The 12,458-nt window shown below is 54.1% G+C and overlaps 1 protein-coding gene across 3 annotated transcripts in view; it reads left to right on the forward strand.

The window, feature by feature from the left end:
• Window positions 1-12,458, forward strand: part of MEGF6 (multiple EGF like domains 6) — a 107,308-nt gene that overhangs the window by 84,820 nt on the left and 10,030 nt on the right. For all 3 annotated transcript variants that reach the window (XM_055704785.1, XM_055704786.1, XM_055704787.1), the window contains 15 exons: window positions 379-546; window positions 792-923; window positions 1,050-1,178; window positions 2,906-3,034; window positions 3,200-3,334; window positions 3,693-3,827; window positions 6,340-6,465; window positions 7,335-7,466; window positions 7,863-7,991; window positions 8,397-8,528; window positions 8,944-9,072; window positions 9,709-9,837; window positions 10,365-10,493; window positions 11,289-11,417; window positions 11,660-11,788. In XM_055704785.1, the coding sequence (XP_055560760.1) occupies window positions 379-546; window positions 792-923; window positions 1,050-1,178; window positions 2,906-3,034; window positions 3,200-3,334; window positions 3,693-3,827; window positions 6,340-6,465; window positions 7,335-7,466; window positions 7,863-7,991; window positions 8,397-8,528; window positions 8,944-9,072; window positions 9,709-9,837; window positions 10,365-10,493; window positions 11,289-11,417; window positions 11,660-11,788 (1,992 nt within the window). The remainder of the gene's footprint in view (window positions 1-378; window positions 547-791; window positions 924-1,049; window positions 1,179-2,905; window positions 3,035-3,199; window positions 3,335-3,692; window positions 3,828-6,339; window positions 6,466-7,334; window positions 7,467-7,862; window positions 7,992-8,396; window positions 8,529-8,943; window positions 9,073-9,708; window positions 9,838-10,364; window positions 10,494-11,288; window positions 11,418-11,659; window positions 11,789-12,458) is intronic.

Raw genomic sequence — 12,458 nt, forward strand, 5'->3', positions numbered from 1 at the left:
CTGAAAACCCAAAGAAGCTGAGCGGTCTGGGCAGAATGACAGCAGGGCAAAGGTGATGGGATGCGTGCGAGCTCAGGATCCTGAGAAGCCAGAGCTGTGTCAAGGTTAAGATCAAAGCTTCACCCATAGATTTTGAAGTCACTTAGCTGGCCCGTGCTTATTCTAGCCAAAACAAGCAAACAAATTGCAAAAATGTTGGAGGTGTCAATGCAGAGAGAGATCAGTGGTGCCAACCATGCCAAACCAGATGCGCCGCCCCTGTATAGATACTTCGGCTTTCCCTTTCCTATTACAGAGGTTCTGTCCTGCCATTCACCTCTTAGAGATCTTGTCTCTTCTCCCACTCTGACACTGTCATCTCTGTGACTGCCTCCCTAGCTATAGAGGACCCTGTGGAAGCTCTGGATAGTCGGCGCCCCGTTATCCGCCCAATCCCTCATGTCGCAATCCTGCGAGATGAATTTACCCAGCTCTTTAATGATGACTATGAAGATGAGGAGGAAGAGATGGAAGCAAGAGGAGAGCACACGCTTTCAGAAAAATTTGGTGGGCATTTTGCAGCAGTGGTAGCTGGCATAACTTGCCTGGAAGTCTTCAGAATTAACCATGCATGCTGGGTTGTTTATTTGCCTGTGTCGAGTGCCTTGTTTGTGTACACAGAACCTGTGTTACAGCACAGGTGCGTTAGCTTTGCCACAGCCTGAACATGGTGGGGGTTCTCTGCCCAAAGTCCCCGAGATGCTGAGGCAGGCTTGGGGAGGGCCCCTCACCCGCAGTGCCTCTCGTTGCAGTCTGCCTGGAGCACACGTTCGGCCCCGACTGCAGCCTGACGTGTGAGGACTGCCAAAACGGAGCCACGTGCAACGCAGAGGAGACCAGCTGCGACTGTCCGGCAGGCTGGACCGGCATCCTCTGCAACCAGAGTGAGTGATGCTGGAGGGCAGCGGGCGAGACGGCTCTTCTGGCCCCTGCTGTGGGATGCAGGGAGGCAGTGGCTGCATGCGGGGCTGCGGCAGCCACCTGAGCCTCGCCTCTCTCTCTCGCCCCAGCTTGCCCAGCCGGCACCTTCGGGAGGAACTGCAGCCTGGCGTGCCGCTGCCAGAACGGCGGCACCTGCGACCCCGCCACGGGCGCCTGCCGCTGCCCACCTGGGGTGGCTGGCGAGCTCTGCCAAGACGGTAAGCCCGCGGCTCTCCATCGCTGTCCCCTTCCTGCGCACCACAGCCGTGGCGAGGCGCAGGGACCTGGTGGGGCACGGGGTGTCTCACCTCGCCAGGACGGCACCTCTGTGGGGTCCCAAAATCCGGCACCAAACACAGGGGCCTCCCTTGCAGTTTTCTTCCTAAAACGTTTTCCTGCAAGAAAATGGCAATATTCCTGAGCTGCCAGTTGCAAGTGATGTTCCCCAGCCTGCGGCAGTAGCTCATTTCTGTTTCAACGCGTAGAGCGTTTGCTGTAATTTGATAAATGGCTCTTACAGCCATCTCTGACGCCACTCTTTGATGTTCCCGTTGTGCTTCTCTGAACCCTTCAAGTGTTTTCCATGGAATGCCTTACACCGGTCCCTTTGTAGCTGTTCACTGAAAGCATCTTCTAACTCTTTTGTGGAACCATCCCAGCACAAGTGGCTCTGACACATCCCTGCTCCATCTGACTCGCTGAGTCACCTAGTCTTGCGTGGAAAAATGTTTTAATAAGGAAAAGATGATAAAGGGCATTCTTCACCCACAAAGTGGTGCTCCAGGTAGCATGCCTTGTCTTTGCACTGGAAGACCTTTGCAGTCCCCAGCAATGACCGCGAGCAGCCATCTGTCCGTATTACACCATGACACAGAAAAGGAAGTCGAAAGCGGACATTCAGTGGTGAATGTACAGAACCGCGGAGGTTTCTTCTGCTGAAGAAAAACCAAAGAATCGAAAAGTTGTGACAACAGTAGTTACCCAAAGTACCCAACAGAGCTGTCACTGGCTGTTGGTATTTGTTTCTTGCTCCCAAAGAGTTAAAATCTGGGGGACATAATCTGAAAACACAGAAAAAATGAGCCAGTAAGAGCCTGAGACAAAACGACTTTAGACAAGTGGTTAGGAGCATATGGGAACTATTACTGGAGGAGACCAAAGCAGAATGTAAATGAATGTGAGAGATACCCCAACCTTTTCTTTCAGTAGGAAGGAGGTGATTGAGGGGTACAGAGAGAAAACAGGAAGGTAGGTTTAAAATAAACAACAAAGAACTGATCTGGTGTCCCAGGGTGGCATTTCCTCCGCTTAAACTGTCTGTGCTGTTCTTTTTGTAGGGGAGGAGGCACATGCTGCCTGGACAGATGGTGGCCGGAGCTTTCTGCTGACACAGTCTGGCTGCCATGTGCTTCTAATAGTGAGATCTTTAGCATAACAGAGAAAGGACAGTAAATTTATTCCTTTAATAGTGCAAATATCACTGTTACTTACCAATAGGAACAGCCTCGTGGATTACTTTCTCATGTATGACAAACTTCCCTCCCCAGCGCCCTGCAGGGCAGGCTTCTAGCACGACCAGCATTCCCGTTTCAAGCGGGGTGCCGAGCTGACGGGTGCCCTCGAGGCACCTCGTATGGCTGGAGAGAGGCAGCAAGCGAAATGCGCTGTGCCACTGGGTGCAAGGACAGGAGTGCCAGATACTGAAGCAATCCTATTTTGAGCTGGTGCAGGGACCTGCTCGCTCTTACTGTTACCTGATGGCACAAGCGCGCTCCTGGTCAGAAAAGAAGCCGGCCACCTTTGCGACACTCGCTGCATCCTTTGCCTAGGTTCATTTCTGGTGTTGTACAGCTTTGATTTTGCTGCGTTTTCTGTGGCGTGCCGGAAAGAGAATGACAGGCTGAATTCCGCTCATCTTCCCAGAAAATCCTCTCTCTATTACTAGGGTGCCCAAAAGGATTTTTTGGGAAACAATGCAGGAAAAAGTGCAACTGTGCCAACCGGGGTCGTTGCCATCGGATTTACGGAGCCTGTCTGTGCGATCCTGGCCTGTACGGACGGTACTGCCATTTAGGTATGCTTGTCCTTGCCTTTTTTATGAGAGAAATTATTCTTAGATTACAGCCTTTTCTAGGTACCACCCCTGGCAAGGGCCGGTGTTGGTGACAAAGCTCATGTCCCTTGCCGGGTGTGATTTAGCCGCGCAGGTCACTGACCAGCTCTTCCCCTCTGCCCCCAGCTTGCCCGAAGTGGGCGTTCGGCCCCGGCTGCTCGGAGGAGTGCCGCTGCATGCAGCAGAACACGCAGGACTGTGACAAGAGGGATGGCTCTTGCCGATGCAAGCCTGGCTACCGTGGCAAGCGCTGTGAGATGAGTGAGTTGCCGAGAAGCATTCACAGAGCATCGCCCTTCCTCCTCCCGCAGCCTCTTTTTTCCTAGCTGGTTTTCTGGGGGGAGTAGCTCAGCTCACTTTCCACCCTTGGAAGGTGTCTCGCCTCTTGTTTAACTTAAGAACAAAACTTAGTCACGTGAAATTAGCGGGCAGAACCTGCACAGCTGGGTGGGAGTGCCTGTGTGTGTGGACGGTGGACCTCATCCATCCTGCTGTGCCCAGCTGTCAGCTCGGGAGGGTGCTGGTGAGTGCCCATCACTGCGAGCTGGGGCTGCCTGCTCTTCCAGGGTCGAGTGAGTAATGCCAGATGTTCTTTCTTTTTCATTATGATTGTTAACAGACTGTGACCCTGGCTATTACGGGGATGGCTGCAAGAAGAAATGTAGCTGCCCTCCCGAAGTGTCCTGTGACCACGTCACCGGAGAGTGCTGGAAGGAGTGTCCCCGGGGCTACCACGGCGAGAACTGCGACCAAGGTAAGGCAGGGGCCGTGCCAGGCCACCCGGAGCGTGCTGTAAACTCATGATTCCTCACACATACCACCTTTTTCTTCACAAAACAACACCAAAGGACTTCCAGAATTCCTCCCGTGCTCTGCCCCCTGGCCCAGTGCAGTTGAGCGAATGCACGAGGAGCTGAAATGCCTTTAGAGGACACACGAGCTGCCGTTGCAGGTCGGTGTAAAGTACTGCAGTCTCTTTGAGGCAGGGAAGCATAATGAGCCTTATTCAGAAAAGGAGAACAAGGTCTTACTTTATCCTGCTACTTGGGCATCTCAGCTTTTGTAGATAAAGGTGATAGATCGATACGTTAATTAGATAATTATCTTTCACCCCCCTTGATATCTTGTTCCTTCCAGGCAATCAGTGCCCAGCAGAACAGTATCATATTTTCCGTTCCATTCGCTATTCCATATTGAAACTCTATTTGATCTGCAAGCAGAAAACTTTACCCTCCATTTACATTAGGGTTTGAACTGCCTCTGCATGAACCTCCGAGCAGTTTTCTGCTCTTTGTGCATGCCAGTACTGAACTGCGCAGCTCTGTGCGTGCAGCTGACGCTCGGGCTCTGAGACCGCAGCTTTTCAAGATCCCGGAAGATGGCTGGGGTGTCAGAGAGTTTGCCTTTGAACAAAGGTGTTTTGGGCAAACCTAAAGGCAGTGAGTCACTGGCACGAGGGGATGATTACAAAACATGAGCACGGTTCCTGGAAAATAACTTCTGCCAGCCTCAGAGCTGCCCAACGATTGAAAAACCAACCTCCTCCTCCTCTTGTGAGGTTGCTTCCTTCCGAATCACACTTCAACTGCTTGGATCCAGCAGAAAATGCAAAAGGTTGGACTAATGAAGTCCGCCCTTGAAGACAGACTGCATTAAGAGGCTTGTGAGGGTCAGCACCTGAATTTTGCTTCAAGCGTCCCAGCAGTTTCTGCACTAACTTAGGTCTAACCAAGCACTCCATCCACACCCAACCCAAAAGTTACAACCATTAACCAACCTCATTAAGCTGCTAGCACATGATTGCCTTGCATAACACCACAACTGATAGAACATAGCTGCTCTGTGGTCAGAACAAAAGCTGCAAATGGGCACAAAAAGTTCCAGTGCAAGAAAGTGCTAACAGAGCTGAAATAGCATTAGGAGGAGAGGTGTGAGCAGCTTTTGCAGGGCTTGTGCCCCCTTGCAGGGGTCCCGACAGCCCCAGAGCCCCCCCGACGTGGCGGGATGCTGCTGCCTCCAGAGCCATGCGGCGCCTCGGCGGGCTGGGTGCTCTTGCTCGGGATATTTTTAAAAAGAATAAGAAAGGAGCTTAAGCCTGTAGGGGGGAGTCACAGGAAATAACACAAATATTTGTATAGAAATAGTAGGCTCTTGGCTGTTGTTTGGATCTGGAAATTATTAAAGGGTGAAGACAAACATCTGCCATCAATTAGCAAGGAGGAGGAATAACAAAAACTCCACTGTGTCACTTGAAATCTACGCGCTGGTGTGCTTTTCCTCCGTGCGTTGTGAATGCTGGTGTATTTGCATCTGCTAGAGCCTTACAAAACATTGGCTTCAGTGAACAAAAAGGACTGCGAGCAATGGAGCTCTTCTGGGAGACTCAAAATAGGATTTAAGGATCTTTGGGACTGAGGCCCTCAGTCTGCACGTAATTAGCTGGCTGCTAAATTGTATCATTGGGTACAAAGAGCAAACCCAGTGTTCTGCTATCAGCAGTACCACCCTGGTACTCAGAGCAGGGGGAAGGAAAAGCCCTTACTCCTCCTGCCCTGTGAGGATGCTCTGTCTCTGTTGCTTCATGTCAACGTACCCGCTGCAAGCCTTGCTGCTTCTTAAAAGGCTGGCTTCCAGATCCTGGAGACATTCGGCCAGGGCAGTAAAAAGCCCTCACAGCATCTTATAAAAGTCAAGGGATGCTCGGGGTTTGGGGGCTGTGAGCCTGGTGTGCTGCAGCCCAGCACAGAGAGAGCAGGGTGGCTGGGGTCATGGCCCGGGGGACGAGCGTCTGTCTCAAGGCAAAGCAAAAGCGTGTCTTCCCTGTCCTGTTCCCTGGCGGTGGGTGCCTGTAGCAGGGCTGCAGCACGGCCGGGGCACAGCCTGCGGGGTGCAGGGCAAGGGAGCGGCTCGTTCTGCAAAATCGCCTTCACAGGTCGGAGACCACTTTAGCCTCAGCTGTTGGGCATGTGACCGGTTGCTCTCGTATGAAGAACTGCTTTTTGAAAGGACAAGCAACAGCAGAGAAGCGATGCTAAGACAGGCAAATCAAGGCAGTGGGGTGAAATGCTAGAGGTGACCCATGTGCGTGACAGGGTCCTGACCAGGACCGTGAGCACCGTTTCCCTCTGCAGCACAGGAACCTTTCACCGCTCAGCTTTTCCTTACGCAGCCAGAGGCTCCTTTGCTGTGTGGCTCTGGTCAGCGATACGCACTTGGGAAAGGTGGCTGGGGAGGGAGCGGTTCTCACCTGGCTCTTTTCAACGCAGAGTGTCCGGCGGGGAAGTTCGGGGCGGGCTGCCGGCAGCCCTGCTCCTGCCGGGGAGCACCCTGCGACCGGAGCACGGGGCAGTGCCTCTGCCTGCCAGGCTGGACGGGACACGACTGCGGCCAAGGTGAGGAGGCAACAGGAGCAAATGGGCCGAGGTAGGGATTTAGGCATCTAGCCATTATTTTTCTTTTGCTAGAATTAGTTTTAAAAACGTCTGGTGCAATTAGAATCATCTTCATGGAAAATTAGAAAAAATGCAGCTTTTGGTGGTAAGTCTTAAACAATAGCCTCAGCTAGCTTGGCTCTGCTGTTGAAGCTGAGGGAAGTACAAGTAAACATGTGCAATAAAAAAAGATGAAGATCTTTCAGTTGTTGCAGTCCTTAAAATAGGAAAGCAGTCTTCCTCAACTAATGTGTATTTTTAATTGACTGCACCATATTACTCTTTAACTTCTGGAAAACCAGATAATTCTAAATTAAAAACTTGTACATGATTATATAGTATTACAGCAGCTGGAAGATATTGGCCATAGATAGATGTCCTGCTCCTAGTGGTTTGACTGAGCAATAAAACGACACATGCACAGTGCTTACCATGCCTTGGAGCAGCTGGGGAGCAGTTAGACAAGGATTCTTGCCCCAGTTCTATCAGTTCTTAGCCTTCTGCTTCATCTTTGCAACTAAAAGTGGATCTGGGAATGCTGACTAACATGTGACAGCAGCTGTGAAGACCCTTTGCCAGCAACACCATTTCCGAGCAGGGAGCCCTTGAGCTCCCCACAAGTAGATGTGAATCCAAAATTGACATGAAAGTACTGGAATGAGATCAGAATAGCACTTACGAGGGCTCACACACTGTTTATAAAACAAACAAAGCGTTGTTGTCCTTGCTAGTATGAACAAGAAAAGGGAACCCGTTTCTGTGCACCAGAAAACAAGCGTTTCCCTCTTACGCCTCGGCTTGCGTGTCCTCTCTCCCTGCCCATGCTGCAGCCTGCCCTGACGGGCGCTGGGGCCTGGGCTGCCAGGAGATCTGTCCTGAGTGTGCAAACAACGCCAGCTGTGACCCTGCCACGGGAGCCTGCCTGTGTCCACCCGGCTACACTGGCCGCCGCTGCCAGGATGGTGAGTGCCATCTTCCATCGGGTCCCTCACGCCGCGGCGGCTGCCTCCAGCTGGGGTGAGGCTTGTTTAGGTGGACCTGGAGGAGCTGCTTTAGCAAGCAGAGCATCCAGCTGCTGACCAGGCACCGCCACATTCAGCAGAGCAGGGCTTGGCACTGCGTGTGCCTTCAGGGCATGGGCTGGGTTCTTCCCTTGAGGTCCCTCTGGTCCTCACAGCGGTAGCTTTGGCATCAGCAGAAATGGGAGGTAAAACCGTAACCCCTCATCCCGCTCAGCGCCACGCTGTGCCGAGGAGCATCAGTGCTCATGGCCAGGTCCCCTGGGGTCAGTCAGGAGGGAAGCCTTTGCCGTGGTGTTACGGCACCCGCCTGCAGTCGGTCCATGTCTGTCTTGGCAGTGTGTCCGCCTGGCTGGTTTGGCCCAGAGTGCCAGCTAAGCTGCAGCTGTGGGAACGATGGGCATTGCCATCCTGTGACCGGGACGTGCAGCTGCGCACCTGGCTGGACGGGGCACAACTGTCAGAGAGGTATCGTACCCGCTGTTCATTGTCCATCGCTTCTAGAAGGTGCTGACCTGTGCAAAGCTATGCCGTCCTTTGCTTCCTTGTCACCATCATGCTGTGCCAGCCAGAAAAATCTGAGATCCTTTAGGTGTCTCCAGTCTGTCCTGCTGGTGCCACCGGGTGCCACTTGCCTTGCTGCAGCGGGCTTGCTTGCAGAATGAATTCACATCAACTACGTTCTAACGTAGCACCTGCTCTCACTGTCCCACTGGGTTTTCTGAGCTCCAACAGCCGCATTTCTCCTTCTGCCCAAGCGAGCAGTTGTGATCAATGGGAACAACACCCCGAGGAGGAGGCAGCGCTGTGCCAACGACAAGCTGAGCCAGTGGCGCGCTCGCTGCTAAGGGTTGGTTCCCTCCTGTGTTTCAGCCTGCAATACGGGTCGCTGGGGCCCCGACTGCGCTCACACCTGCAACTGCAGCAACGGCGACGGGAGCTGCAGCGCGGAGACGGGGCAGTGCATCTGTGAAGCTGGCTACACGGGCAACCGCTGCGAGAAGAGTGAGTGCTGCCAGCCGGCCGCCCTGCTGCCTTGAAACCCAGCCAGGCCGTACAGATGTGTTTGCCAGGGGAAAGGCGTTGGAGAGGCGGGCCGGGAGGCTTCTGCCTTCTCCCTGGAAAGGCAGCAGAGGAAGCCGTGGTGCAGATTTCTCCCACGGTGCTTCTTGGTTTGGCCACAGAAGCTCAGTCCCCGTGCCCTGTCAGTGATGCTGCCAGTCCAGTCCCACCCTGAGGGTGGCTGGGTGACGTGGGTGTACATCTGTAAGGGGTAGGGTAGAGCTCTCTGGCTGCTATAAAAAAAGCAGCTGCCAGATACTGTTATTCCATGCAAAGCCCGAGCTCCTGCCTTAGCACAGCTTCCCAGCGACACCAGGGAAGGACAGGCTTCTCAGTCTCATTTGCTTCTGCTTGCTAGAGTGCCCGGAGGGATGGTTTGGGCTGAGCTGTCGGCACCGGTGTCAGTGTGACAATGGGGCTGCCTGTGACCACGTCAGCGGCGCCTGTACTTGCAGCCCAGGCTGGCGAGGAACCTTCTGTGAGCACGGTAAGTCCCTGTGCCCGGGGAGGAGGCAGTGGCAGCAGCTCCCACAGACCGCGGGCTCCTTGCTGGCAGGGTCTGTACTGCTTGTCTGACTTTGCTATGCTGTTACAGCAAAAAGAATCCCTCGGGATGGTGATGGGGAAAACCGCGTGTCCGCAAGCTGCTAAGTCTCTGGTTCTAATTCTGAAGGAAGAAGGTTTAGGGGAAAAAAACCACCAAAAACAAACCAACCCAACCCCCCCACCCCCCCCAACTAACAAAATGTAGAAGTAAATGCCCAGCTGCCTTGGCCACCCATGTGCATACACGCATTGCACACAGGGTCTTGGAGCAGCCTCTCAAAGGGGTCCCTGGGTGCAGGGCTCTGGCTCCCCCCACCAGCCTGCTTGGGCTCTTGGTGGTCAGAAACGTGATGCCGTTGCTCCTCTGATCCACCACAGCTTCGTCCTCTACCTTGACCATCCATAACGGACATGCATCCCATCTTCTCCTGCCCTGCTTGCTGCAGGGAGAGCTGTTAACAGGTGGCTGTCATGCAGGCACAGCCAAAAGGCTACCAAGGGGCATCCCTTCTCTGCTGGGGGATTTCCAGTTCCCCGTACAGGCATTTTGTGGGGATTTCTCCTTTGTTTTCCACAGCCTGTCCTGATGGATTTTATGGGCTGGAGTGCCGGCAAGCCTGCGACTGCCTGAATGGTGCCCACTGTGACCCTGCAACGGGCCAGTGCCGCTGTCCCCCGGGCTGGACTGGCCCCCGCTGCGGCCAGGGTAGGTGCCCCACAGCCTGGCCCCCCCCGCTGTGGCGGGGGACGGGACGGGGGGAGGCAGGAGCAGCCCTCCAGCCAGAGCTTTCACTGTCTTTTGTGCTGCTGGAGCAGAGAGACCAGAGGTTTGGGGGTCTGCTCCCCATGTGCGTGCTTCTCTGGGTGGAAGTTAATTCTCTGTGGCAGGGCAGCTTTTGGGTTTGGAGAGGGACTTGCAGGGGGCTCTGGCTGAGCACGTTGTTGCTGAATGTGATGAGGGCTTGGGCATCCAGCAAAACGCTTTCCAAATAGATAAAATGAAGTAACGCTGACGATAACAAGTGTCCACGTTTGGCTGGCAGCCATCTGTAGCATACAGCTGTAGTTTCCCCGTAGCACCGTAAAAACCAGCTTAGGCAGCCATCCACAGCAGCCACGCACCGGTGTGGGTTCCTCTCCCGGATGAGTGCATTTGGGATGGTTAGTAGGAGTCTGGCTGGTGTAATTCATACCTGCTACCTAACAGTTTTGCCTGCTTCTGCTCCCCCGAAGTGTGCCAGGAGAACAGGTATGGCGAGAACTGCAGCCAGACATGCAACTGCTTCAATAACGCTACCTGCAACCACGTCAGCGGCCGGTGCCTGTGCGCAGCCGGGTGGACGGGACCCACGTGCCAGCAAGGTAACGCACCTTATGGCTGCTTCCTAACTCAGACTGCCGGCTTACTCGGCCAGTGTGTGCTAAAAACGGCATTTCTCTAGGTGGGTCAGAGTTTTCGATGAGTAGTGACTACCAAAAGCCGAGACAGTATGATAGCAAGGCCAGATTGTAACCAAGATGGTAATTAGCTGTGTGGTGCTTCCTGATTCATTCACAAAGAGAGAAGCCGAATTTGCCTTCTCTGAGAGCACCAGAAATTGCGTGGACTTGCAGTTTTGTAGCAGCACATAAGAGGAACATCTTGTTCATCCGCTGCACTGAGCGTTCTGACACCAAGTCAGTGATGCCTTTAGGCACAGCTCAGTGAAACTCTGCACAGAACAATTATTCATGTGCTTAAATGGCTTTTTTTCTCTGCCAAGCACTGGCACTGTCTGGGTCTCAGAGAGGAGGGTGCTCTGCAGCTCAGGACCAAAGGCTTTGGCTACCAATGGAGCATCTCTCCTGGCTGCTGAACTCTCCCAACCTTTATTTTGCATATTTGCCACCACCAGAGCTAAGAGGCTCTAAAAGCACCCGGTCCCGTGTGTCATCCCTGACTCTTACCTGAGCAGGTTAAAATACCAAATGTCTTTATGCAGGCAGCTCGGCAGCCTCAGGGTGTTGCTGGCTCCTCTCCCTGCCTCTCATCGCAAGAAATAAGGGCTTCGTTTTATATTGGGCTGTCCACCTATTGCCCTGGCAGGTGGCCAGAGGCATGATGCTTGCCTTCGGAGCTGGTTTCTGACTGGGGTGTTTGGCCTGGTTTTCCCTCAGTGTGCCCGGTGGGTTTCTACGGGAGGAGCTGCCGCCAGCGGTGCCTCTGCCAAAACGGTGGCACGTGTGACCCTGCCACAGGGCTCTGTGCCTGCCCCGAGGGGTGGACAGGGCTGGCCTGCGAGCTGGGTGAGTAACGGTGCGTCAGCAGTGCCACAGAATGGGCTTTGCCACAAACGGGTCCCATTTTGGATTTGTCTTCCACCGGGGAGTGACGTGCGTGGTGCGGGTGGTGTGAGCTCATGAGTGAGGGGGGTGGGGGTCCTTCCCCGTGCGTGTCAGGGGAGGTGGGTGTCAGAGTGGGGTCCTTCCCCGTGCATGCGCGGGGAGCTGGGTGTCAGGGCATCCTTTCACCGTGTGCCTCCTCCCAGAGTGCGCGCAGGGGCAGCACGGGGCGGACTGCCGGCAGCGCTGCGAGTGCCATCACGGAGGGCTCTGCGACCGCCAGGAGGGCCACTGCACCTGCCAGCCTGGCTGGACGGGCAAGAAGTGTGAGAGCCGTAAGTGGGGGCACAAGGCGGGGTCCTGGCCATGGGTACCGCATGCTGATGGTACATCAGTGCTGCACGAAGGGGTTCTGGGGACCGGGGGGGCGGTTTAAGCAAGGACATAAAATTTGGGTTTCAGCATGCAGAGGGAGCTTGTGGGTGCCATGATTCTGGTGGGTGCTCTGGTTTTGCCCACCACTGAGCTTTCGGCTTTCCTTTGAGGGCTGTCCTAAAAGCGATGAGGCACACAGAGGCCACACAGCAGCCTGTGGTCATGCCAGTGGGAGAGGGATGGCGTCCCCAAAGGCACAGGCCCCATGGCATCCTTGCAGAGCTGCAGGCTCCAAGCAGGGATGTAAGGCAGGACCGCAATCCCCCCCCCACTACCTGCACAGTGAAACCAAAATACTGAGTGAAGGTCTTCCTGTGGCCTGTTTATTTTAATAGCAACAAAAGATCATCGCCTTTCCATTCTTTCTTCTGCACTTCCCTGTATTATGGTGGCCATAAATGCCTGGCTTCGGTCCTAAGCCCCAGCAAATAATTACATCTGTCATTCAGCCGGCTCCTGTGTTCGCCTTATCTTTAACTGTAACACATACCCTGGCAATCCCTGTGCTATGAGGAAGTGTTGAAAAGCCTGTTGGCCTTACTAAAGAGCAGCAACAGGGACTTTGAGTAT

The sequence above is a fragment of the Falco cherrug genome, chromosome 3 (genome assembly GCF_023634085.1).
Source record: "Falco cherrug isolate bFalChe1 chromosome 3, bFalChe1.pri, whole genome shotgun sequence".
In the NCBI taxonomy this organism is placed as follows: domain Eukaryota; kingdom Metazoa; phylum Chordata; class Aves; order Falconiformes; family Falconidae; genus Falco; species Falco cherrug.